The sequence below is a fragment of the Lonchura striata genome, chromosome 11 (assembly GCF_046129695.1).
Source record: "Lonchura striata isolate bLonStr1 chromosome 11, bLonStr1.mat, whole genome shotgun sequence".
Lineage (NCBI taxonomy): Eukaryota > Metazoa > Chordata > Aves > Passeriformes > Estrildidae > Lonchura > Lonchura striata.
Window position 1 is genome coordinate 17,705,868 of NC_134613.1, and position 24,859 is coordinate 17,730,726.

At 41.6% G+C, this 24,859-nt stretch overlaps 1 protein-coding gene across 1 annotated transcript in view; it reads right to left on the reverse strand.

The window, feature by feature from the left end:
- Window positions 1-24,859, reverse strand: part of AGBL1 (AGBL carboxypeptidase 1) — a 249,836-nt gene that overhangs the window by 153,907 nt on the left and 71,070 nt on the right. The window contains 1 exon segment of the mRNA XM_031505750.2: window positions 8,257-8,437. Coding sequence (XP_031361610.2) covers window positions 8,257-8,437 — 181 coding nt within the window.

Genomic DNA, 24,859 nt, shown 5'->3' on the forward strand with positions numbered 1-24,859 from the left:
TCACAGATGTAATCCAGAGCTGCTTTGCTAACATTATATCCATCTAAGCATAGAATTCACTGCTACTCAAATGAGGTGCTAGAGATTTCAATTATATAGACCAAGATCTATTAGAAAATTGGATGGGAGATCACCAATTTTTTTTTCACATCACTGGAGCAAGAACTTAAAGCCATGATAGTGCATTGTAGAAGTGACTGATTAGCGCAATAAATTATGAGGCTACATTAAGCCTCTTTCCCTCGTTCTTCTCATTTCTGAATGGTATTAAAATAGTTTATGAGTGTTCAGCTGCTTTGCACTTTACACCCTCTCATGTGCCATAACTGTTAGAGGGAAGACAGAAAAATCATCACTTTTTTAATCTTTGCCTTTTGCTTTTATACTATGACCTTTTGTTATCTAACAGACAATGAATACAGCAAATATTCCTCAAAAAGTTTTCATTGATGTCGTTCCTGTTACTGCTGGCAGAAGACACCGCAGACCAGAGCTACAACTGAGAACCAAATTTCTGCTTTAGGCAGTGCTCCATGAGACCCAGGGCCCCTGGAGGACTGGGGCTTCCCTCTCCTTCAAAAGCTGAGCTTATGAGCATTTTAGGAGAAAAATGGGGCAACATGTGAGACAGAAGGAAAATACTACTAGGGATGTTGTCATGGGATGCACCTGGAAAGAATTCTGGCACTCACACCTTGTTACTGCCTGGTAATGTAAAGAAACCTCCCAATAAAACAACAAAACAGCATTATACAAAGATATTGACTTGATTATGGATTGTGACGCGTGTATGTTTGGCAATAAATCCTTTTCCTATTGGCATTCCATGAAATATACATATATACATGCAGTGTAGAATACAGCAGCTCTTTTTCAGTCCTTAAAGTCTTTGCTATTTGTGACAGACAAACAAAAGCAATCAAAAAGGTGAATTAGGATCTAGACTACGTTGTTCACTTCTCTGTGTTCTGCTTCCCCAGACACTGAAGCATCCTATCAGATATAATACAATATATAATAACTTTACATAAGGATATATCCACTGGTGAAATTCAATTCTAAAACACTATGGAAAAGTTTCTCACTCCTGCACATCTCTGAATATAGCATAATTTCCAAATAATTTTACATCATAAATCACCCCTATTTCCATGCAGAAAAACACCAGCACAGTATCTGAGAGTGCCTCCCAAGGTTATGACATTATGGAGGCAGGATGTGTTCAAACACTGACTTCAGAGTCGTGAAGTGTGCACAGACCCAAAGTGAACCATCACTGGAGCCTTTTCCCTGCCAGTGTCACCCCCTGCTCCTCTATTTCCTCCCCTCAGCTCAAACCTGAGCTATACAACTCCAAGAGCCCTTCAGGTTTCCTACTCCTTCAAGACTCAGAGCTCCTCTCCAGCATTAAAACTCTGCTGCACCTTTTTCCTGACTCCCAGCAGCGCTGCCCATTACGCTGCAGAAAAGGTTTTGATTTCTCACCCTCTCATTGCAGTATTGACTCAATTTTCTGTTCTTTATTTTCTTGATGCTTCTGTGGGACATTCAGCTGGGTTTATGAAATTAGGATGGCAATTTGCTGAAACCACTGGAGCAAATTTTGCCCGTGTAATTACCCAATTGCATGTGCAATCATACAAGCCATGTGCCCAGGTAAACAATTCAACTTCAGCTGGACCTCTGTAGGTACATTTTTGCACAGCAATTTTTAAAACATAAGCTCTCAAATGAAGCTTATTTTTGTGGATAAGGCTCTTCATCACTTTTCTACAAACACTATTTCCACTTGCCGGTCTGTTTCCCCACACCAAGGTCATTTTACATCCCCTCTCCTATCACAGTACTTCACCAGCTTTTTATGCTACATTTGAATAACAGATTCCAAAGAGAGGGAAGGGGAAAAGTGAGAAAGAAATACATAAATAAATAAAAATGTTAAAGAACAACATTAGCCAAAACACAAAGCTAACTCAATATAGAATTTTTAAAAAGCAAACTCATGGAAAATAAGCCTTACACTTGCAAAACTAAGGTCCTGATTTTTTTTGTTCATAGGCTTTCAAAAATTTCAGTGCATATTTCACAAAAAAATTATGTGTTTTAATACTTAAAAGGGCCAAATAGCAACATAAAATGAGAAATGTCACTTGGAACTCCAGGGATGTCCAGTTTTCATGGTGAAAGAAATACTGCCTGATTTATTACACAGGGTAATATATGAAGGTATATTACAAGAGACAATAACCTTCATTCCCAGGCAATTTCAGCTTTCCAGGTAGTGTGGATATTGCAGTAAAGTACTGGACATTCTTCATTGCATCTATAAAAGTGAAGTTTTTACAATTTCATTTTGTGGACTTCTATTTTGCCATCCTATGAATAACAGCTCCATCTCTGCATCTGTAGCTTCCAACAGCCTTTAACTCAGGTAAACAGACTTGATCTTGAGATGGGTGGCCAAAAGAACCCCTGTACTTTTGATATTACCTCAACTCCAGAATATTCAGCTTGGATATCAGTGTTTGAAGTCTACCATAATTACCTACAAGGCACCATCCAAGCTCAGCAGCAATTACATCTCAGTGTAAGTTTACTTATGCAGCCAGCTGGCCCAGAATTGCACATATGACCTGGAAATCCCAAGAAGGTATAAAGGGACTCCTTATTTTTAATACATTTCCCCAATTCCTGCATTGGTGGTGCTAAGGTATCCTTCACAAACTCATCAGGTGGTCGTGGAAGTCATTGCAGCAGGATACTTTCCCTGTGGCAGGATGGAGTCCTGGGGAAGAGCTGCAGCTACAAAGCTCAGGGCTCCATGAAGTGCCTTGTGCAGCCAGGGCTGAGCTGCTGGGTCAGGCTGCACAGAAACCAAGAGCTCAGCATCCTTTTCATTCCCTCCAACCCCACTGCACAGCCTGTGGCTCTAATGCACCAGGCCCTAACAAGGCACCAGCTGCTCCTTGCCTGTCTCTCTACAGAGCCCAGCACGGGCACAATTGTGATGGGAATAATATCCCACAAATGGGACTCAAATAAGCATAATAACAAACAAAAGGGATAATGACACACAATCAAGCTAACAAGAATTATAATATAATTCAATCATCTCATTAACTTTACTAAAAGCTAACTTTGTACACCAGTCTCCTGGCTCCTGAAAATGTCTTCAAAGGAGTGCGCACATCTGATTACAAACTCACATCATCAGTTAGGAAAACAGACACGAATGCAGAACAAAGGGATTCCTTTCTGAGCCTGTGGAAAAACCTGTTCATATCTAATATTCCTGCTAACTTGAAAATGCAAGGTAGAATCTATCCAAAATGAAATGGTTCCCAAGGTTGGAAGCTGAAGTGTTTAGTAGTCCAAAGCAGTAACACCACTGAGCCCACACCCAGTGATTTTTGTAGTAGAATTTCTAGGTGACCTTGCATCACCAGCATAAATTGTAGAGGAAAGAGCACAGGGACACACACAACTCATTGGGCACCTTCACTGTGTCAGAGCTTACAAAGACTGCACATGCTTTGGCAATTAGCAACCAGGAGACTGATGAAACACGGAACAATGCCTTGGATCCTTCCAGTATTTAATATAGCCATTAACTAATTAGATTTCATGACCATTTAGAAGACAGATGATATTGTAATCTCCATTCTATTAACAAGAACAATATGGTACTTCCATGAGAAACCTGCCAACAGGAGAATGAGGCCCCAGAATTTAAACAAACCCTAGATCCTGTCCACACCATACGTTTTAGTCAAAAGGAAGAAGTTGTGATGCTCAATTAGGCTGGACAGTGGGACAAGCACTAATTGTGTTCACTCTCTGGGTCAAACTCTGAAAAAACATGAGATCTGCTGAAGATAAAAGGAATTGTAGCAAAGCACCCAAAATTTCAGCTAGACTGCTTCTGAGAAACAAAAGCACCAAGCAATAAAGCTAACTACTGATACAAGGCTGGTGCTGAGTCCCACAAACAATGATATCACACAAGCTCCTGTTTTAGAGGCTCAGGCACACTATAAATTAGGTGAGGGTGTTAAAACAACAGCTGGCTGCTAATTAGTCACAGCCCCCCTCAGCAGGGTATCAGCAAAGTGGCAGAGAACATCTCAAGTAAATTAAATTTTAAAAAATCCTACTGCAATCACTCCCCTGACAGACCCTTCCTTCATCTCCCCTCTCAGCTTTTTATTTATTGTAATTACTTTAGTAATAAGATTTGTTTCCTTGTTATTATATATATTACCATGCAGGGCAACAACAACAACAACAAAAAAAAATAATAGCTGGGAAGAGTTATGGAGCTTATTTATCTCCTTGGCTGTTATTGGGCCGTTGGGTGGAGAGAGCAATGAGGAGGTAGGGGCCTGGGAAAAGCAGTAAATAGAAAAGAGAGCATATTCCTTGGGAGCAGAGACATATGGGGGCATATTTACGAAGGAGGAAACACTGACAATGAGTGAATAGAGCTAATAACTCAGGGGGCCCAGCAGCCCTGGCTGATAAAGGAAGGAATAAACAATCCTGCACTGCAAGGGCTGTCAGAAGGGAGAGTCCTGGGGTGCAGCTGTCTGCAGGGGGATGTTTATCATAGAAGGAGAGCCAAGGATGGGCTGTCACATCAGCACAGCACAAAGGGCCTTGGATGAAACTGGGGCACCTCCCACAGCAGAGAGGAAACTCAGACAAGTGTGTGGTGCAGGGCCAGACACCATTTCTGGTTGTTCCACCAAGGAACAATTCACAGAAATGAGAGCTAAGAAATACTGCAGCTCATATTTTATCTCATGCTGTGCAGGCACTAGTCACATTTGGTACCCTAAGCTCTCAAATCCATCACTGCCCTTTCAGTGAAAGCCAGCAGAAGCAACACCTGAGGCACCAAAGCAGCAAAGAGCTGTAAAAATTTCTGCTTCACTTGAGGAAAATGAGCCCACACTTCATATGTACCTCCCAGAGCCACCAAGTATCCCAGTACAGATGTTCACAGAACTTGCATCTTTGTCATCTCTGAGGTCTTAAGGAAAGCACCAGTGCACATGCTCTTACAATGTGCATCTCAGAGCCAGTGTATGTGAGGGTTGAGTTTTCACAATTTACAAAATGTTCTTTTTTTTCCAAGCATGCCTTGCCTTCCACATATGCCTAGCCAACTACTTTTGGCAAGGTGGTGACAATTTAGGTGCAGAACTTCTGAAGAAAATACAGGGACAGACTCAGAGCATCTGTCAAAGAGCAGCACACGACTCCTGTAGCACCTCTCTCCTAGAGAGAAATTCCATTAATTCAAAACCACTCCTTTCCCAGCCTTCTCATTTCTCTGCTCTGTCCTTAGAGAAACAAACACATCATAGATTAAGCAGCCTGGAGAGAGCCTTTGGAGTGTATTTGCAGAGTGCATGGCACCAATTTAGAGCTAAACTTCTCCTTCAACCCTCTGACCACAGAGAAGCAATAAAGAGAAGGAGGGATGTCTGCAGTTGTACAGCTTTGTGTGACATCACCTCAAGATTTAGTCCTTAAGGATGCAGTTCTGCATCATAAAGCGACTCCTTAGACCAGCCACTAGGTTTTTTTCCCTGTCCCTGATCCTTTCTGCCTCTTATTGCACAAAGAACACAATGTGTCTGTTCAGGAGAGTAAGCATTAATACAGGAGAGAAAAAGGTCATTTATACAAATTGTGTATTTGGGTATAGAGACAAATCGGGTGCTTCTCCTCCTCCTAAGATCGTCCTTCCAAACAGAAGGCACCAGGTTCCAAAGGTTAAGTGGGAGCACACTCCTTTTTAGCTTTGTACTTTTTGACACTGTGCAGAAGAAAACTGTTCTAGGAGGGATTTTAGTGGGCATTTCTATCTCTTTATGTCAGTAATTGTCAAACAACTGAAGCTTTTCTCTGATAAGCTTGAGGAAGTAATGAACAAAGCCCCTGAGTACAACCAGGAACAGAGTAAATTAAAGGGGAGGGAGCATCAAGGGAGAGATAGAAAACCCAGCACCACACCTACCTTACCTTGGAGAAACAAAGCTCCCTCAGCCTGTGCTGGGGGAGGGAAGGTGCAGGAGAGAACAGGATGTTTTTGAAACAGATAAATAGTCCATGGCTATATTCCAAAAGAAAAACCAGGATTTCCTCTACCTAGCTGCTACTATGGTTACCCCACGCCTTTGAAGAAATCAGGTGGCTTCCAATAATTTTCCTTCATCTAAAAAAGACTCACCAGCTCCCATCTCCACTCATTGGTTCATTAATTTACAAAATACATCAAGTTCTTTTCAATGAAAAGCCTCCTTGATTCAACAGGAGGGAAGAGTCAGAAAAGGGAAGCAGATGAAAATAAAAAGGAAACATTAAAATCAGGTAAAGGAAGAGGAAGAAGATGCAAATTCTTACACACTCCCACAAGCTCTTACACACCCACACACACTCTTACATGCTACCAGTAAACCTGAGCCCCAGAACAAAAATATTTCTTTTAATGGAAGAGGAACCATGGCTACTAAAAACATATAAAGAAACAAGAAGAATATGTGGACCATGGGAGGACTCGCAAGAGAAATGCATTTAAAGCATAAAGCAATTATTTATTCCCCTACCCAGGCCTCATGATTAGTAAAGGAGATGTGGCCAAGTCCCTGTTATGCTGGTCCTATCCATTTAAGATTTACTAAATTCTTCTTCATCAACAGATTTAACTGCAGCTCAAGCTCGTCTGCACCACAGAACACCAAAGACCTTCCTGTGTGACACAGGTCTGGGCCATACCCTTCATTTGTGTGTCACCAAGAGCCACATTCTCCCTCCTGAAGGTCCCTTCTCTGCTACACTGGTTCCTGACAGCTGGAGGAAAAGGTCAGCCATTCCCTCCAGTCCTGCATCTGATGGAAAATTCAACTAAGTGTAGTGAGAGGAAAATAATAAGGGGGAAAAGCCACAATTGTTTTTCTTGTTCCTTTGTGAGGATCAAGAAAGCATTTGGTACCATGGAGGCTTTGAATAACCTGGGGCAGTACCCATCTATTCTGAATAGTGCTCCCAGCTTCTGGCAGACCCAGGTCCTGGGGAGCACAGCAGCCCAAAAGCTGAGACTTGACAGACTAGAAACTATCAGAAAAGCCCAAGGTGCTCTCTAGTGAACCACTCACCCTAAACTGAGCTGAGTTTCAAACCCAGCTCAAATGCAGTTGTTGCTCAGGATTTGCTTTTCTGTTCCTGCAACAATCATCACAGCACAACCCCAAAGCAGGTGTGGGACTGCAGCTTAAGAAAAGTTGTTCCTCTACACTTTGCTGTGTTTCAGTGCTTATTTAATCCCATCTTTCAGCTTTGGCATTTGTCATGTGCTCCTCTGCAATAAGCCAGGGGACTCAGTTGTTGCAAACCCTGCAAGACCCCATCACCAGGTCACGACAGCAGCCACTGGTGGGATGTGAGCATGATGTCCTGCCCTTGCATCGGGCAGAACCAACAGTTATTAACTCACTGCCACTCCACAAACACCCAAAGTGAACAAATTCCACCGTCTGCAGAGAGGAGGAGATTTGTTTTCCAGCAAAGAGCAAGCCTACCTTAGATTAGTGCCCTCAAAAAGGTTTCACACAACAATGTTTATTTAAGCTCAAAATATTAGGAGCAGAGTTGTGCCTTCTCCAGTCATGCACAGGGAGAGAGAAGTTAGTGTGGGTGGATAGGGAGGGTATAAGGTAAAGAATGCAAAAAGGAATCAATATTTTTCCAAGATCAGATTCAGCATCTCTTAGGAAACACGTGGGAGGGAAGATTGAAAAGAAGGTGGGAGAAGGAGGAAGGTTCACTATACAGAAATATTTCTGTGAAATGTTAAGAAATCCTTATTCATCCTCTCCCACCAGGTTATACAAAGCATTAATTACAACCAGTTTTCCCCAAGCATATCTGCTTTGCAGCTGTATTCTGCCCTGCTGCTTTAGCAGGATGGATAAACCTCCATTTGTCAGTAAAGGTCCTGTTTCTCCAGCACCACTAACACCCCTTCCAGGGAACTGAGAGATCTTCTGACCATAGACAGTACAGAACCACATACATCTGACAAATGCAGGACAGCACACCAGGCCAGTTTCAGATTCACTTTTTCCATACAGGACTGAAGACAGGATGAATAAAACACAGAGCAAAGGGAATTCTCCCAGCACAAACATTGAAGATGAGACCTGCTGGGTGCACAGGCAAACCCCAGGATAAGCACACATCACAACTCACTTGCCATTGATGACTCCATCAGGATTAAGCATGGGCACAATCTTGAAGATGAAACATTTCCTCAGGAGCTCAGCAATGGGATCGCTGCTCACCAGGAACTCCAGGGTGCCCTTCATCACCCAGCTGGCGTTGCTCTCACCAGGGTGAACACGGGCTGTGAGGAACACGTAAGGACGGCTGCCTGCAAAACAAAGCAAAAGCACCCCGAAACTAAACAGGGCTTGTCTTTCAATAAGGTCTTTGCAAGTGGATTTTAGTCCTTTTGGATTTAGATAACAATCCAAAATGCATTCTAAGGAAAATATATCCCTGGACATCCCAGATATTTACTCACGGTGCCATCTATAAACTGATCACAGATTTGGTCCTCATAACCAGCACAGAGCTCATTTTGTTTATTCTGTGATAACTTCTAGGTATTTACATTCTGCAGGTGCAAGTTACTGCTTCCAAATAGCTTTACCATACTTTCTAGAAACTATTGAAAGTTTGATTTCATCAAATTTCATTAAGGCAGCAAGAAGTTATTTAATTGTCTAAGGTTCTGCTCTGCTTTCAGTATTTTGCCATTAACAATTCAGAACTTTCTAAATATCTAAGCAGATTTGCCCACCCATAAGGAGCTCCAAGGACATGGAAGCTGACTGATCTCTGGAAATAATTTGTGTTGTAAGGTCAAAATCATAATTAATTGAACTAAACCAATAAAATTAAAGAAAATAAACTAATATGTTCACCAGAGCTGCAGAGGTTGAATACTCAAACCTAATGATTATTTCATAACAATACAACAAAAAGTAGAAAAAACAATGTACACAGCTAAGGCAAGCTGTTGCTTTTGGTGGAAAGACTTTTTCAGTTTTATATAATATAGATGCTCACTCAGATTAGAAAAGATGATTTTCAGAAGTTGCAACTAGTAGAGTTCATCTGTTTCTAGCATTGCTTTCATGCATGGGAAACATAAGCTGTGGCAGTTTGAGGTAGGGGAGGGGATTTGGGGGGTTGCTTAAAAAAAAAAAAAAAGAAAAAACCCAGAGAGTAAATTGAATTTTTACTGATCAGTTCATTGATAATCTCTACTGAACTTATTTCAAAACAGACTTGCAACTTAACAGCAAAAGTTTGCTTGTTATCAGATATGTTATTTGCTGTTCCTGTGAAAAAGCCACTAAACACATTTGGCCTGGGTACAAGCCTCCAAAAACTCTCAGCATACATATGCTTAGAAAAGACCAAGTTTGACAGCAGATTCTTTGAAGATCCCATCTGTGCTAAGCACACTTCAGGGATGGGCCAAGGAAACAGGAGAAGGCAGAAGGAGACACCTGCCAGGCACAGAAAATAAAAGGAAAGGAGAAAGCAATTATCTATCTTAAAATGATCCTTTTGTGAGCATTCACTACCACAAGTCAAGCTGACAGATTTACTTCAGTGGCAAACTTTATCTCCCAGGGCATCACAGCCACGCCAGGGCAGGTTTGTCCTGCTCCATCAGGACATGTCAGAGCTCAGGCTTTGTTCTCTTCATGAACTGAGGGCCCCCAGCTGACAGGGCTGGGAGAGGCACCAGGACAGAATGCAAAACCAAAGGCATCAGCTGAGTGCCCTTGTAAATAAATGCTGAATTAGCTCCTTATATGCCTTTGTCCTTATCTCCCAAAGCCATCCTTCAGTTTCCTAATGTGTTACAAATCATTAATCAATCATAGTAAAACAGAGAGGTAGAGCACCATCCCCAAAAATACAGATGGCAACAAAGAAATGTTGAGTCATTGGTCTGACCAAGAAAAAGCTGTGCCAGAGCTGGTAATGCAGGTGAAATTTCTCATTTCACATTCACATAAGGAATAAGCATTAATTTCTCTCCTTACCTGTATATTCTGCACAGTTGTGCTCAGTATGTACTTTACAGCACAATTTAGGTACATCATACAGGGACACACTCAGATTTGGAAATAATCCCACATCCACACTTCCCTCTTAAACAGTTGGTGGGCACTAGAAGAATGAACTGCACTCCCAGCTCAAGGAGCTCATACAGAGCAATCATGTTCTGGTCCAGTAAAGCAACTGGGGCTCTGTTCCTCAATAGCCCATATCAGGCTTTTGTCATTCTTACACCTCACCATACTGTGGGGGTTTGGTACATTTTCATCACTCTGTACTCATAAGTGCCTTAGGTACTTATGGATTGCCCAAGACTCCTTAGTTCCTGCAGAACCAGCCATTCTGATCTTTCCCCCCAAAATTAGAAGACATTAGTTCTGTTCTTCTCTAGTTAATTGTGCATTACCATCTACCTTAGTAATGCTTTACAATAGCAACCTACAAAAGCCAGATTTCACAAAGACATCAACTGCATTTTGCCATTTTCAAACATTTTCTCCTTTCTCCCATCACCATGATTTAATGCTGTTTTGCAGGTTCATTGCTGAGCTAAACTTATGGGGCTGTGCAGTTATAGCTGGGAATGAGGCTCCTGAGGACTTCTAATGGACAACAGCTGTAAATAGCACAGAGTAGAATAAAATGTGCTCTCTTTTGCAATTGATGAATATAGCTTTAACAACTCATACCTATTCTGGATATTGATAGAGTTCAGCATCTTAATCAAGAGGTTCACTCCTCAGTCAAAATAAGAAAAGAAAAACAACCTCTAAGCAACAGCTTTCTCATGTCAGAAACTCAGGACAATTTGCCATAATTCTGCTAATTGCAATAGCATGGGGCTGGCAGAGATCTGACTTCTGCTGTTTCTCTCAAGGCTCATCAAAGTCAAGCTTGTCTTGCTGAGACTGTGTTGGAAAAGCTCCTGGAGTCTCCAGATCTTAAACGTGAAGGAAGGGAAAGAGATCAGAGATCACCTACATTGTTCTCCTGTGGGTGACAAGGGAAGGGCCCCATTGCCTGCAGGTCCAGCCAAGGAAATCTCTCTATTTCAGAGAAAGTTTCCTCTGAAAGATCCCCTCCTGCCAAGCACATCCACAGTTCTGACATCCCACCCACAGGAGAGTCATAAGGGAGGTTTGTACAAGCAAGGAAACCACAGAGCTTGTTAACTGTCTGTTCCCTTCACAGGAGCCAGCACAGCCAAATCCCACCTCCAAATGCTGCTCCCCCAGAGTGCTCCCAGCATGACAACTAATGAAGCAGCAAACAGAGCAAAGAGTTGATGACATGGCCATAAAACTTGCTACTCTTCAAACACCTGGAAAACAGCAGGAGTGGCCCAAACTCATGGTTTACAGCATATCCAGTTACTTTGGAATTACTGTGCTAACTGCTATTAACAGAGCTCATGAAAGGAGTAGGCAGAGCACTGGCCAGCCATGCTCCACACTCGACTAGCAGCACCAGCTGAGATCTCTGCACTCAGTTCAGCTCCTTCCCTTCATTCCTGACCTCCAGCACCCCCATAACTGCAGTCCTGACCAGACCAGCTCAGTACCACCCAGTACAGCTTACTGCTGCCCAGCTGCACTTCTCTCTCTGCTCTTTCAGAGCTCCATGGTACAACTTCCCATGCCCTGCTAAACCTGCGTTAAGGACTCACAACCTCAGGTTCTCTCATAGACCTCCTCCCAGGACCAGAACTGAGCTTAAATCTTCAGAATCCTCAGGCCAACACTTAGGCAGCTCTTTTCCAGGTTCTGAAGAAGCTGCCAGAAAGCTCAAGTTAGGCATTTATCTCTGCAAAGCCCACATGACACATAACCTTCTCTGGGAATGAAAATAATAAAAAGGGAAAGTAGAGGAGCCTTTTTGTGATACATAAAGCCTTATCCAGCAAATCATGTCTCCTTACACTGTGTTACATTTCAACATGCCCAGAATATAACATGGCAACAACAATACCCAAGGTAGGAGATTAAAGAACCACTGATTTCTCTTGCAAAACTTAGAGCAAAGAACCTTTGAATGGTAATTTTACTAATGTATCACCTAATTCCCATCTCACCTTCTCTTCACTCATTTTTGATTGTGTATCTATGAATGAAAATGAGAGCTTTGTTCTTCCAGACATGCTAACTTGCTGCTTAAATCTCCTGCTTCTAAGGGTCTTTCTCTAGTCATGTCATCACCAAGGTTCACTAAGACGTGACTTTGATGTCAGTAATCGTGACATCAACTGGGGAATGAGAAGCTTGAAAGAAAAGAACAAAACCCCATTAACACAGCAGTGTCCCTCATCAAGGGGAGCACAAAAAGGAAATGAAAAGCAGTTCCAGATGCCCTGACCTGGGCTGCTGTTCTAAATTATTTCAAGCTGAGGTTTGAGCCATGCCATTTGTAAAGGGACAGGACATTGAAATGACGCAGGGATAAGATTTTTTAAGGAGTCAAAGGGAATTATGTACACAGCATGTGAAAAATTCAATCTAGATCTGGGTCTTGGGCTGAAACTTTCTGGTTGTGCCTCTGCATGTCTCTCTTTCCTTTGCACAAGCCCAGGGCCATTAAGATACAGGCTTCTTTTTTTCCTTTATATCTAAGTACAGCATGACTACCATGAACATGACACAGATCAAAGGGCCAAGTTTACCCCAGGATATAGTAGAGAAAACCCAAGAAAGCAAAACTTTTCCTTCCAACTTAATTAGCTGTTCTCACTACAGGCTATTCTGTGAGTAAATGATGGGTAAACAGGAGGACAATCACATAGCTCTTCCATGCATGTCACAGCTGCTTCATGTTCTGGATCCATCTGACATGCCCAAGGCTGCAGAGTTAAGCAAAGCCAGAGAGAAGAGGGGATATGGTGTGATGTACAATTAATATATTAAAGTATATTTTTAAAAAACATCAAATACTGAGATCACAGAAAACAATGAGCCTGATCCGAGGTAGAATCTGCATCAGATACTTTTCTCCCCTCCTAAAACTTTTCCACCAGTTGTCAGACTTTCAGTTGCCTTAAGACAGAATAAATCTTCCCTACCCCAGATTGCCATCTCCTTGCTGTGCCTGTTTTTGGCTAAATGGTCCAAAAGCAGATACATCTTAATACAGAGGCAAAACACAGCCTAGCAGGATCAGCTGTTATATTCCAGAATTATCAATGAGCTATTCCTTTCTTAAATATGTCTGTATTATATGTTTTATTACTGTTAGCTGTGGCAAAGAAGTGAACATAACAAAGCATCTCAGCTGCCTGTTCTCTACCTTCATAGCTTGATGGGAGAGTTTCAGCCTCCAAGTTGCTTGGCAACCTTCTTTTGTGTACATGTTTTATGAATTCATTCACCTCTGAATCAGAGATGATCAGGGAGCTGAATTTGGGTACAGAATGCTCAGCCTCAGTTCAGCTTGACCTCCTACTAATGCTGGGTTTGAACTGCAGGAAACTGGTAAGCAAGTTGTCAAAGCTGTTTTGGGGCAGTTCCCAAAATCCCAAGCTCTTAAAGCAGCAGGAACCACCATCATTATTTATCAGGACCTTCAGTATGACCGAAGGCAAAGGAAACCCACACAAACTAATTGCAGTTCAAATCAAAGCATATACCTTGGGGAAAGCTGGGGAAGAACTGAACCTTATTTTCAGGACTTACACCCATGGAAAGGCTACTGTATCCCTTTTCAAATTGCCTCAGATTATAAGGAACATCCCCATCCCAAGTGTGTGCACCTGCATTAGTCTAGCAGAAATTTCCAACCTCTGCATCATCCAGTCCTGGATACACCCACTCAGCATCCAGTGGCATACCCAGTGTCACTCTGCACACCCTCTGAGCTGCTCAAACACCATCAGACTTCAAAATTGAAACCATGCAGGTACCTTATTAAGCTGTTTACGTGCATTTACCTCATCCCAGGGCTAGCAGAGGAATTCCTCTGCCTGGGTGCACCTCCCACACCTGTGCTCACTGCTGCCATCCATCTCTGCTCCCCTCGGCCACATTCCCAGGGCATGAAACCAAGATGGGAGACAGCTGGCTGGGAAAAAGCACTGCTAAGAAGGATCAGGGGATTACAGCAGATGAGATGGTAAGGCAATGCAGTTGCAAAAATGGCAGCTCTCCTGGGACCCACACCTGGCAACGCTCTGTTGCTTTTCTCTGCTCAACACAGTGAGCAAAACCAAATAGCTGCAGTGCTGTGCCCACTGCTGCCCACCAGAGGTTAAAAACCTGATGAAAACCGAAGAGATCATTGAAAATCATCAAATGTTTAGAATCTTAGGCTGAAAAATTGGAGAAAACACGTTTCAGACACAGAAAGAAAAGGTGAACAGGGAGGAAGGAGAAATAACCTTTAAATTGCAAAAGGTTGCTATAAAAAGATTGCAATCATCTGTCCTTACTGTCCACTGGGTCTTGGCTGCATAAAAAGAAACCCAAGTTACTATCAGCTAAGCCAACCTATGGTGGCCTGACTGCCCTCACCGCTGTGCCTGAATATTGGCCCTCCCCGTGATGGGCCCTAGTTAATAAAGTCCTGTGCCAAAAATCTCCACTACAGTACCCAAAACAGAGCCAGCAGAGGCCTATAGCCACCTAAGTCATAACAGCTCCTTTAGAAACTTGTCCATTCCCTTATTCCTGTGGAAGCAGCTCTCTGTTCTGAGGGCTGCTGGAATTACTATTCCAGCCCACAAGGCAGCTCTGCCACCTCCTGTGTTCTCTTTGATGCAAGGTGTCTGCTTACTACTTAATGTTAGCTATGTTAAGCCATGTTAACCATTAGCCACTAATTAGTGGCTAATCAGAAATTTCGGAAATATTTCATCATCATATTTTGACATCATTAGGGCTTCTTCCCACATACAGAACAGAATTATTTATGGAAAATTCTGTTTTACCTGCTCATTTAGTGACAGTCTTGCCACTTCAAAATTGGAGTAATATGATTTCTGGGATTTCTCTCATTAGTAATGATCTTCCAAAGCCTCTCTATTACCTTTAAGATTAAGATTCTCAGCTTCTACTTATGTATGCCTTGAAAGGTGTGAGCAGCAGCCACTGAGATGAGGTCCAATACCTGATCTAGGTGGCTGGTGTAGGGAGCTCCAGATTATCTGTCAGAAGGCAGGCAAGGATCTATCACCCCCTGCTTCTATAACACACGCATTATGGCTTTAATTTGTTCTGTGGCAGCAGGCAATTTCAGATACTCAAGTATTTTGTACTGCCATGGCCAGGCCATCAATCCACATGTTTTTCAGTCAGCATGGGAGAAATGTAGACTGTCTTGCAGAGATGCAAGGCTTCTGAGACCTGGCAAGCAGTAAAAAGCAATATTTTCAAGTTAGGCATATATGTGACTTTCACCTTCTGGGGTTTTGCACAAAGACAAAAAAACTGAACTGAGAGAAGAACTAGAACATTGCCCTAAACTGTCCCATGCCTAAAAGAAGGTGAAGGCAGGAGATGAGTACACAGAGACCTGAAGGACAGCTGCTGTAACAAGCAGAGTGCAGAGATCCATAGAGCTATAAAATCCATGGGCTCTTTTCCGAGAGAAGGATTTCATCTGAAATGAAATCAGGCAGGAGGAGCAGACTGAAAAAGCTTCCATTGTCATAAAAATATCTCCCTGGGTAATCCACAGTGATGGAAAAAGGAAACCCTGATAATTTATGTGACAGTTTAATGGGATTTTGGTGACATAGGATACTTTAGAAAGAATTTGCCCAAATAGGACAGACAGGACTTTAATAAGGCTTCAGCTCCAAACCAGCAATATTTTCACCCCTTGCTTTTACATTTCATTCTACATACCCACTGCTCACTCACAGCTCATCTTTCTCATTTGCAAGGCACATTTCAACACTGTAAGAGCAACAACTGCACTTTCTGGTTAGATTCCCTGCCAGAGAGGCTTCTGAGAATCTGATCCCTAAAGGGATCAAGCTGCCTTTGCACCTACAGGGCAGAGCATCACTGAGCTGTGAACTCTGAGGCATGAGCTGCCCTCTGGCCATGTCCCCTGCTCCGTGGATGGCACTAATGGCTTCTGTGTGGAATTTCAGGGCAGCAGATGGACAGGCTGGAGCAGGAGCTGCTGGCAGAGGGGACGCCCCCAGAACACACTCCAGGAACAAATGGCTTTCACACACAGTGAGCAATGCCTCGGTCCCCATCTCCTGCCTGGGGCGACACAGCCTTTACCCCAGCACAGCACCCTGTGCCCTTCACTGCCAGAGCAGCCTCAGTGCAAGAGGAATTTTGCTCAGAGTGCCCAACGTGGGTGAATCTGGGGTTAATGGCAAGAAACCCCACAAAGGAACATTTAGACCGAATATCAGAGTTCCACTAAAAAGCCTCCCCTGTGGAGAGGTGGAAGTTAACATTAAAACCACATTGCCCAGAGCACAAGAAGTCATTTTGTACACAACAATCCTGCAGTGGCTGGGGACAGAAATAACCCAACAGGAATTCGTTTTCTTTGCTAACTTCAATGGATCCAGTTAAGAAGCCCAAATTTTGCTAATTTCTCCTTCTGGGAAATCTAGACATGAAAGGAATGGTAAAAAATTGGGTGAAGATCTTAATATTTTGTCCACTCTGGGATGAACTTAGAACCTGCAAGGAGGCCTGTGAGCCCTAAAATGAGGATGAGAAATGGGGCATCTGCTAGATTTTCTTCCACTCCTGGGAATAACAGTCAGGTTTAACAGTTTAATATAAGTTTAAGTTGTGTGGTACTTCAAGCTGTTCTTCTCTACAGAAGACAAACTCCATAGTTTATTCTAAAAAAACTCTTTACTCTTTATGCAGTACATATTTAAAACCCACCTATTACCACCTACAGCATAATGTTTATTCTTAAATATGTGTTGTGCTTTTAAGTGGCACAGATCCATCTCTCCCTGACTTGAAGTCTTCCTCAGGGAATGACTTGAAAGTAGTAAAATATATTAAAAGAAAGTATAATCAGAGACTCTCATTGTCAAAGTGATGAAATATCAATTTTTGTTAAGATAAAAAGCATTACAGATTGCCTCTGATGGTAAAAATTAAATTTTTTGTCTTTGCTTGATTTGATATTTATCACTCATTGCTCCAGACTTAGTCAAGCTAGGAATGTTTCTTAAAAATAATATTATTTGGTATTTCTCCTGGAGTAAGAAAAATATGAGAATTTTAAATTGTGTGTTCTCTTACACATAAAAAACACAGAAATAAACAAAAAGTCTACAAAAAAAAAACCTTCTACCACTTCACTATGTCAACAGTTTCACAGTAAAGGACCTTCTGCAGGTTGAGCTCATTTGTGGCATCACTAAATTGACTTTTACATCATTGTTGTCTAAGTCTATCCTAAATCTTAGAACTACATTGTCCAGATCTGATCCCAAAGGAAATTCTTGCTTTCCACAAACAATAGATCAATTAGGTTAAACTGTCTACAATTTTGAATAATTAATCTTGTCCTCATGGCAAGGTCTTAGATGAACTCTTCAAATACCTGAGCAAAAGAACACAAATAAGGGGTCAACATAAAAGGTCTTTCAATCACATCATTAAGAGAGCAAAACTGATGCTGGCACAATGCTCTTGTATCATGACAGAAGTAGCACCATGTTCCATCTCCTAGAATGCAGGACTTGTTGTGTGACAGACCATAACAAGTTTTCCAGGAGAAACAGCAGAGATGAGCCCTGAAGTTCCCAACCAAGCTCATACTGTATTTTTTTCATGCAGTTCTACTATTGAGATATCCTAAAGATGAAGAAGGAATGAGGCTCATATAGCAGAATCTGAGCCCAGAGTACTTGACAAAACTAGGTGGAACAAAATTTGCCACTGCATGAAGCAAATAAAGTGCAGAAATTTCAAACAGTCTGTGGAAAGACACGCCAAGCAGTCTCAGACTCAGGTCAGTAAGTTCTTCCCTTCAGATGCCAGGAAAATGATGTCTAATGGATGATGTCTTCCTGCATCAATCACTGCAGGGAGTGGAGCATCAAGTTAGGCAGAGTTGTATGTTCAAGGAAATAAAATGGCAGGAAGGCTAGGGTGAGGAAAAATGTTTTATCTCCACAAGTTGCTACAAAGCATAATAAAAGATTCTCATGAATAAAGGAAACAGGCTGCAGAACAATCTTGGCAGCCCCAGAAGAAACAAGTGTGATGTCCTTCCTCAGCACTCCATGTATCACTGCAAAAGTGGGAGCTTTCACACAGGAGAGCTTCTAGTTCTTCATAATTACCTAAGTGATATTAAATTTATATAAAAGCAATCCAGAAAGTTCTTTCAGGCAAATAATGTAACAGCACAACTGATAGCTCCTAATCAGTTTGAATTTTTGAGGTGTAGTACACAGACTGACTTCATAAAGCTGATAACTGTGATGTTTCCTCAATCCCAGTGCCTTCCTGCACTTTCACCCCAACACTTCCACTGCAGAACTTTAAACTTTTCCAACTGACCCTGCCCCAGAATCCTTCCACTTGCAGCTCATTCACTCGATACAACCTGGACAACCCACAGCATGAGCTCCTCTCTCAACGTGCCATAAGAAACACTCATATCAAAACCATTCTATGCCAGAGCATTCACAGCCACTTCATCTCCTGCTCTGTAAACTCTGAATGCTTTTAAAAGAAACACTTATTTATATAAAAGAAAATCCCTGGAAATCATGGTCATGACAGGCTAATGGCTAGCATTGCAAAGATGATTTGTCTTCTTGCTGTATCTAACAAAGCTTCTTATGTTAATACATTGTTTTCAAAATATGAAGAAACTTCTAACTGATGTTTTCTAACTGCAAGAATATGCAGCTAATGAAAAACTACTTATACCAAAAAATAACCTTCCCCTGCCACCTAACACTCAAAATCCAAGGATCCCATCAACTCTCAAAATCAAAGGATGTCTTTGAATTATTTCTTTCCTCTGTATTACTTAGGATGCCTCCCTCATGGACGAGGAAACCAACCTTTCAGTCTCATTACCTGTTTATAATCCAAATTCATTTTAGGGTTTGCATGCATTACCTGCATGTTTTAATTTGATATATTTTATTTTATTTCAGCCTATTAGATTACATTTAATTTAATGGGGAGCACTACCCTTTGTACAAACAGCAATTTTGTCAGATCTGAGCCTAATTTCACGTTACATTTTGATAGGCTGAAAAACAAAGTCATGGTGTCTGCATTGCAAGTGATGCCCCTGCTGGTGGGAGAGACTTTTGATAAGCTAGAAGGAAGACCCTGGGAGTGTTGTGATTTAAAAGGTATGATCTAGGACACGAACTTAAGGAGGAAGCCAGTGATGAGCAGAAGTGCTGTTGCAAGTTTATTGACAGGCATTCTCCCCCTTGCTCATTCAATAGTTAGTAATGGCTAAGAATGGGGAGAATAGTGATAGTGGGGACACCACAGCTGCTAACATGCCCAAAGCCCTTCATCTGACTCTTGCTTTCTCTTTCAGCCTCTGGCCAGTAGCTCTTTTTGAAGCACAATTCCCACAGGTTGAGCTGTGCCTCATGGTGACCCTCTGGCTGTTGTTTTTGTGCCCTTTCAAAACGCTTGACAGAACTGTCACAGAAGGAGCTTGGCATCTGGAAGCTGTGGCAGACACGATATGACCTGATTCATAAAACACAGCTAAACAGCTTGGGCTGCCAGAGGCCAGGACTGAGCTTAAAAATGGCCTTCAACGCCTGCTCTGCTAAATGCACTTCCCTACTGCACACAATAACAACTCCCAAGTTGTGAGGGTGACCAGCAACACTGCAAAGTAACAAAGCAGACAAGACACTAGAGACACTAATCTTGTTACAGCCTGCACTGTCCACTGCTACTCAGGACAGGAAAGGAATGACCTCAGTCGGGCTGAACCGTTTGCACTTGGCTACAGGGGTAGAAAGGACTTAAAGAAAAAAATCAAAAAATACTTTTTTTTTTTTTTATATCAAAAATTCCCCAGCACAGCTAGCACAAAGGAAAAGAAAATTAAGCCAGAGAGAGTTTCTGCTGCAATATCCACTACAGCCTCAATTTTACAATAAAAACCTCTCTGCATTTTTATTTCCAACAGGCACAGCCTGATTAGCAAGGAATTTAAGGACTTTCTGCCCTCCCATCCATCTGCCTATTTTCTTCATCTCTACTTCAATCACTAGTCACAGCCCTCCGTTAGGTGCTCACCATGGGACATAAACATCCTCTGGGAGACCTGTCAAAGTCACTCTGATGCCAGTGATAATAAATTCCATCTCACTCATCTTCTCTTAAAGCACTTCGTAGACTGAAGATTACATGTTTCAAGTGTTTTCCAAGTTATGAACGTAAGGATTTACAGAAAAATCAAGTTAGTTGCCCAAGGATAAAATACAAATCAGTTGGAGCTGGAAACTCAACACCTGTTTTCCAAGCTCCAGTCAAAGGATTCTGTGCCATCCACATTCACCCTAGAAGTGATTTTCTACATAATCCATTACTTCAAATCACTTCCTCATCTTTTCATTAGCTATGAAAAGAATTGAATTGTGCACTTAGACATAATCAGTAGAGCCTCTCTCAGTCATATTATTTGTCCTATATCAAGATCAGTTGTCATTTTCATTCCACCCATCCTTCCCAAAATTATCAAGCACACACACATTTGCAGAGTGCTATGGTATTCTGTTATCCATCACTATCACTTCATGTTTTCAAACTAGGGGAAAAAGCAAAAGATTATATGAAAGTGCTAAGGGAAGAATGAGGAAATAAAATAGAGTGTTGTAGTTGGTCTCTCTGGTTCTTAAAAAAACAACAACAACAACAAAAAAATGTCCCTAAGTTGTCCACAAGTCCTCCCTTATGTGTGGACATATCTACAACCCCATTCTGACTTCTTCATTTACTCATCACCTCCACCCACATCATGTTTAAAAAAATTTCAACATATTTACTTTAACCTCATTCTTTCAAAGCACCCAGGTTAAGCAAGATATATTTGCAAAAGAGTTTATTAAACAAATTCTATGGGAAAAAAGAGTAAAAACTTATAAAAATAATTGCCAAATGGCAAGGATAATTATTTCCACCCCCTCCACCTAAGAAGTACAACAATTACAATTGATAAAGCCAATTAAATTCTAAACGCATTGGTGATTTGATAGATATAATTTTCCAAGTGTTACAGCCACATAAATAAGTGCCCTGAAATGATACAGAAGTCCAAGTTTAGCTGTCTGGGAGCACTGGTGCACTTTGCAGTATCTACCATGTCACTCGTCAGCTCGTTGATCTTATCAGCACATTTGCAGTCTGAGCAGAGCAGCTGTCCCCACTTGGTTTTTATTTCTATTTCTGCATTAGAAACAGGTGGGCAAGCTCAGAGAGCTAACAAGTTTCCTTTTGATGTAGAGATGGACAAATCCCCTCATTAACGGAATGGCCTTTTAAAAATCATTATGGAGTATTTTTAGTCCCATTTCATTTCAGTATTTCTGTATAATTGCAGCCCATTAATCACAAATGCTTGTTTCTAGAATCTGTCAGTTATAGGCAACAAGTAGTAGCAGCCTGTGGCATCTGCAAACTACTACTTTCAACATATTGCTGCCTTATTTTCCTGTGATAAGATTGGCTGCATCAGTCACACAGGAATGGATCTCATTCTCCAATTACAGAAATTAAACTCAGTTAAACAGGTCAGGCAGAAATCCATATAGACCCTCCCAGCAAAATCAACTTACAGGTGAGAGTTAGAAATAGCAGGTGCTCAGAATTCTAGATACAAAACCAGGAGAAAAACAAATGCATACCATGTATTGCAAATATGCCTCCTCACTCAGTAATGCTCTTGGATAGATTAATATTAAAATCAGCACATAGAAATAGTATTTGATTAAGATCAGCACATAGAAATAGTGTTTGCTACATTTCACAAGAGTGTAGAGCCCCTCGCATGGATGTGGGCAGAGTAGCTGAACAAACTAACTGCTTGCAGCTCTAGCAAACATGCACTAAAACTATTCCATACAATCCAAACAACTCCAGGCATTCGTAACCCATCACTAGCTAGGTCAGCCTTTATCAGACAAAAACGCATAGCTTGGAACATTAAATCCAGAAATTAGATTGTTGTTTTCCAGAAAGTTTTCAAAGCCTTGAGGTATCAGCTGAATGACTTTTCTATTTTCAAGTCAGATGCAGTAGACAGTCTCTCCAAACCAGTCAGTCAAGATTTAAAAGCACCAAGAAAATTTCCAGTTTAGAAGGATAAAGGTGAAAGCAACATGAAAGTTATAACGCCACCCACACTGTTTCCCAACAGTCTGTTAGTTCTGGGTGCTGAGGAAGGGTTTGCCTGTGCAAGCTGAAGCCTATTGTTAGAGTGAGAAATTCAAGAGTCACAGGAGCATGAAAAATCTACCTCGGAGTAGCAGAGTTCCCTGTTAGCAGGACACACTCTGGGTTCTGTCACAGCCTAGCAGTTCTTAACACAAACTATGCAAGACTTGACAAACTATCCCCAAGCTGAGTTCCCAAACTGAAAGCGATGGTTTGCTAGAAGATTGGCAGACCCCAGTTTCTGCCAACTCTGCCCAATCTTGCCATCCAAAATAGTTTGTTCCCACAAGATCGTCAGGCATCAGAAAGCAATGTGTATCTACCTCAATCTGTGTATCAGCACAGCTTTTCTGGAACAGAAAAGGAAAAAAATACTGAAGCAGAAATAAAAATTGCTCTCTGAGATGGCAGGAGTGGTTGTGTGGGTCTGACAGCAGCTGGTACATGTGCTACACCCCCTGGGATTTCCAGCCACAGATTACTCTTCCACAAGGCCAACCTGCCAGCTGTCCTGCTCCCAAATCTCTGATCACAGCTTGCCTAGCAGTTTTCAACAAGGAGGTACAACCAAACAGAAAGAAGAACAACTGGTCACATTTCTACTGTTACAAAATGACAATTTCTTACCTTATTTAAAGCTTGAACCTGAGGAACTTCTTACTGACCTTTTAATTCAAGGAGCAAGGGTGATCCACAGACTGTCCCACCATCCACACCTTCAGCACTACTGACCAGAAACACCTGCTTTATCACAGGTGTCCAAACCCAATTTTCTTCAAGACAACACACTTTATGCATTAGCAGGTGCTCCAGACCTTCTGACTTGTGAAAAACAGCCCCTCTCTGTGTAATATGACACACAAACAGCTGGGCAATATTGTGATCAGGTGAAGGAACTCCTTCCTGACCTTGGCTTTTACCTTGAGGCACAAGCATTAACTCTTCACACCTTGGTAAGCACATTGAATATTGATAGGAGCAATCTCCAGTGACAGTCTGACCCAAAAATTATGTCCTCCCTCTCACAGCCCATCTCTGCCACACTGAGGAGTGATTTACCTCAACTCAAAAGCTTCTCTGGCTGACTTACACAGTACCACAATGACCTTTTAGCACATGCCCCACCAGACTAGAATTTATGGCCAGGTATGGGAAATGTGTCACTCACAGAAACATGCTGATTTGGGTTTTTTTTTTTTGGCCACACCATAAATTGAAGCTGATAATAGAAACCCAGTAGCAGTTTAATGCTTGTTCACCATTTGAGGGAGTAAGAGCTGCTTGGGGGTTCTGCTGGGCTGTATTTCAATACCTTGATTGGCCATTGGAAACACATCACCTGCAGGCTTCTCACAGACTGTTTCCACCTAAAGGAGAGAAGGATTTTTCCCCTTCTGTTAAGGCAAGAATTTGGGCAACCTAGCACTCCTGTAGAAGCTTGCAGGTCCACTGCAGTGACAAATGATCATGGGGTGTTGGAAGAAGAGCATATTCCAAGCAGCTGCCTATAAATTTCCAAAGCAATATAAGAAAAACATGCAACCATACCATTTTCAGTTTCATTGATAATTTTCAAAGCCTTGCAGCAAAAATACAAGTAGTACCACACTCCTGTGAGAAGACTCTTCTGAAGCACTTGACAAACCAATCAAGAAATGAAATAATTATGACTAAGATATGCTAATTTAGATTTTCAAGATGCTTAATTCATTAGTGTATCAGAAAAGGCTGTTATGCTCTGGAAGTCTGGAGCATTACCAGCCTTAAGCTCTACTGAATCTTAGAGTATCTTGGGTTGGAAGGGATCCACAAGGATCATCAAGTCCAACTCCTGATGTTCTGTCCCAAGTCCATACCAAGAAGATATTGATAACTTATGTTCCAGAAAGTTCTGCCTTTAATCAGATAATTTCTTCTCTAGAAAGGACATGGAAATACTAAATCTTTAGGGCATAAATAATACTGCTCTAAATCAAAGAAGGAAAGGCAGCTGAACAAGTGCTGAAAAAACTGCTACAGAATTTTCTGCTCTATCCCCTAAGCAGAGGACAGCTTAGAACAAATGCCCAAATTTCAGAAGGAATTTTATTAAAAAAAAAATGCAGAACAAGGCAGCAGAATGAAGAACACTACCAATAATCTTGTTTAAGGTGCTTATTCTGCCATCATGCTGCATTAGGCAGAGGGTGGGACAAAATGAGAGATTACCCTAATATTTACTTTCTCTCTTTGCTAAAAACACTGTGATTGTCTGTGCTTCATATCCCAGTTTTAGCATCCTCATTCAGTGTTTTCTGTCCATTCCTTGCTGCCTTGACTACTGGAATTCAATACATTAATATGCATTTTGCCAAGCTCACAGA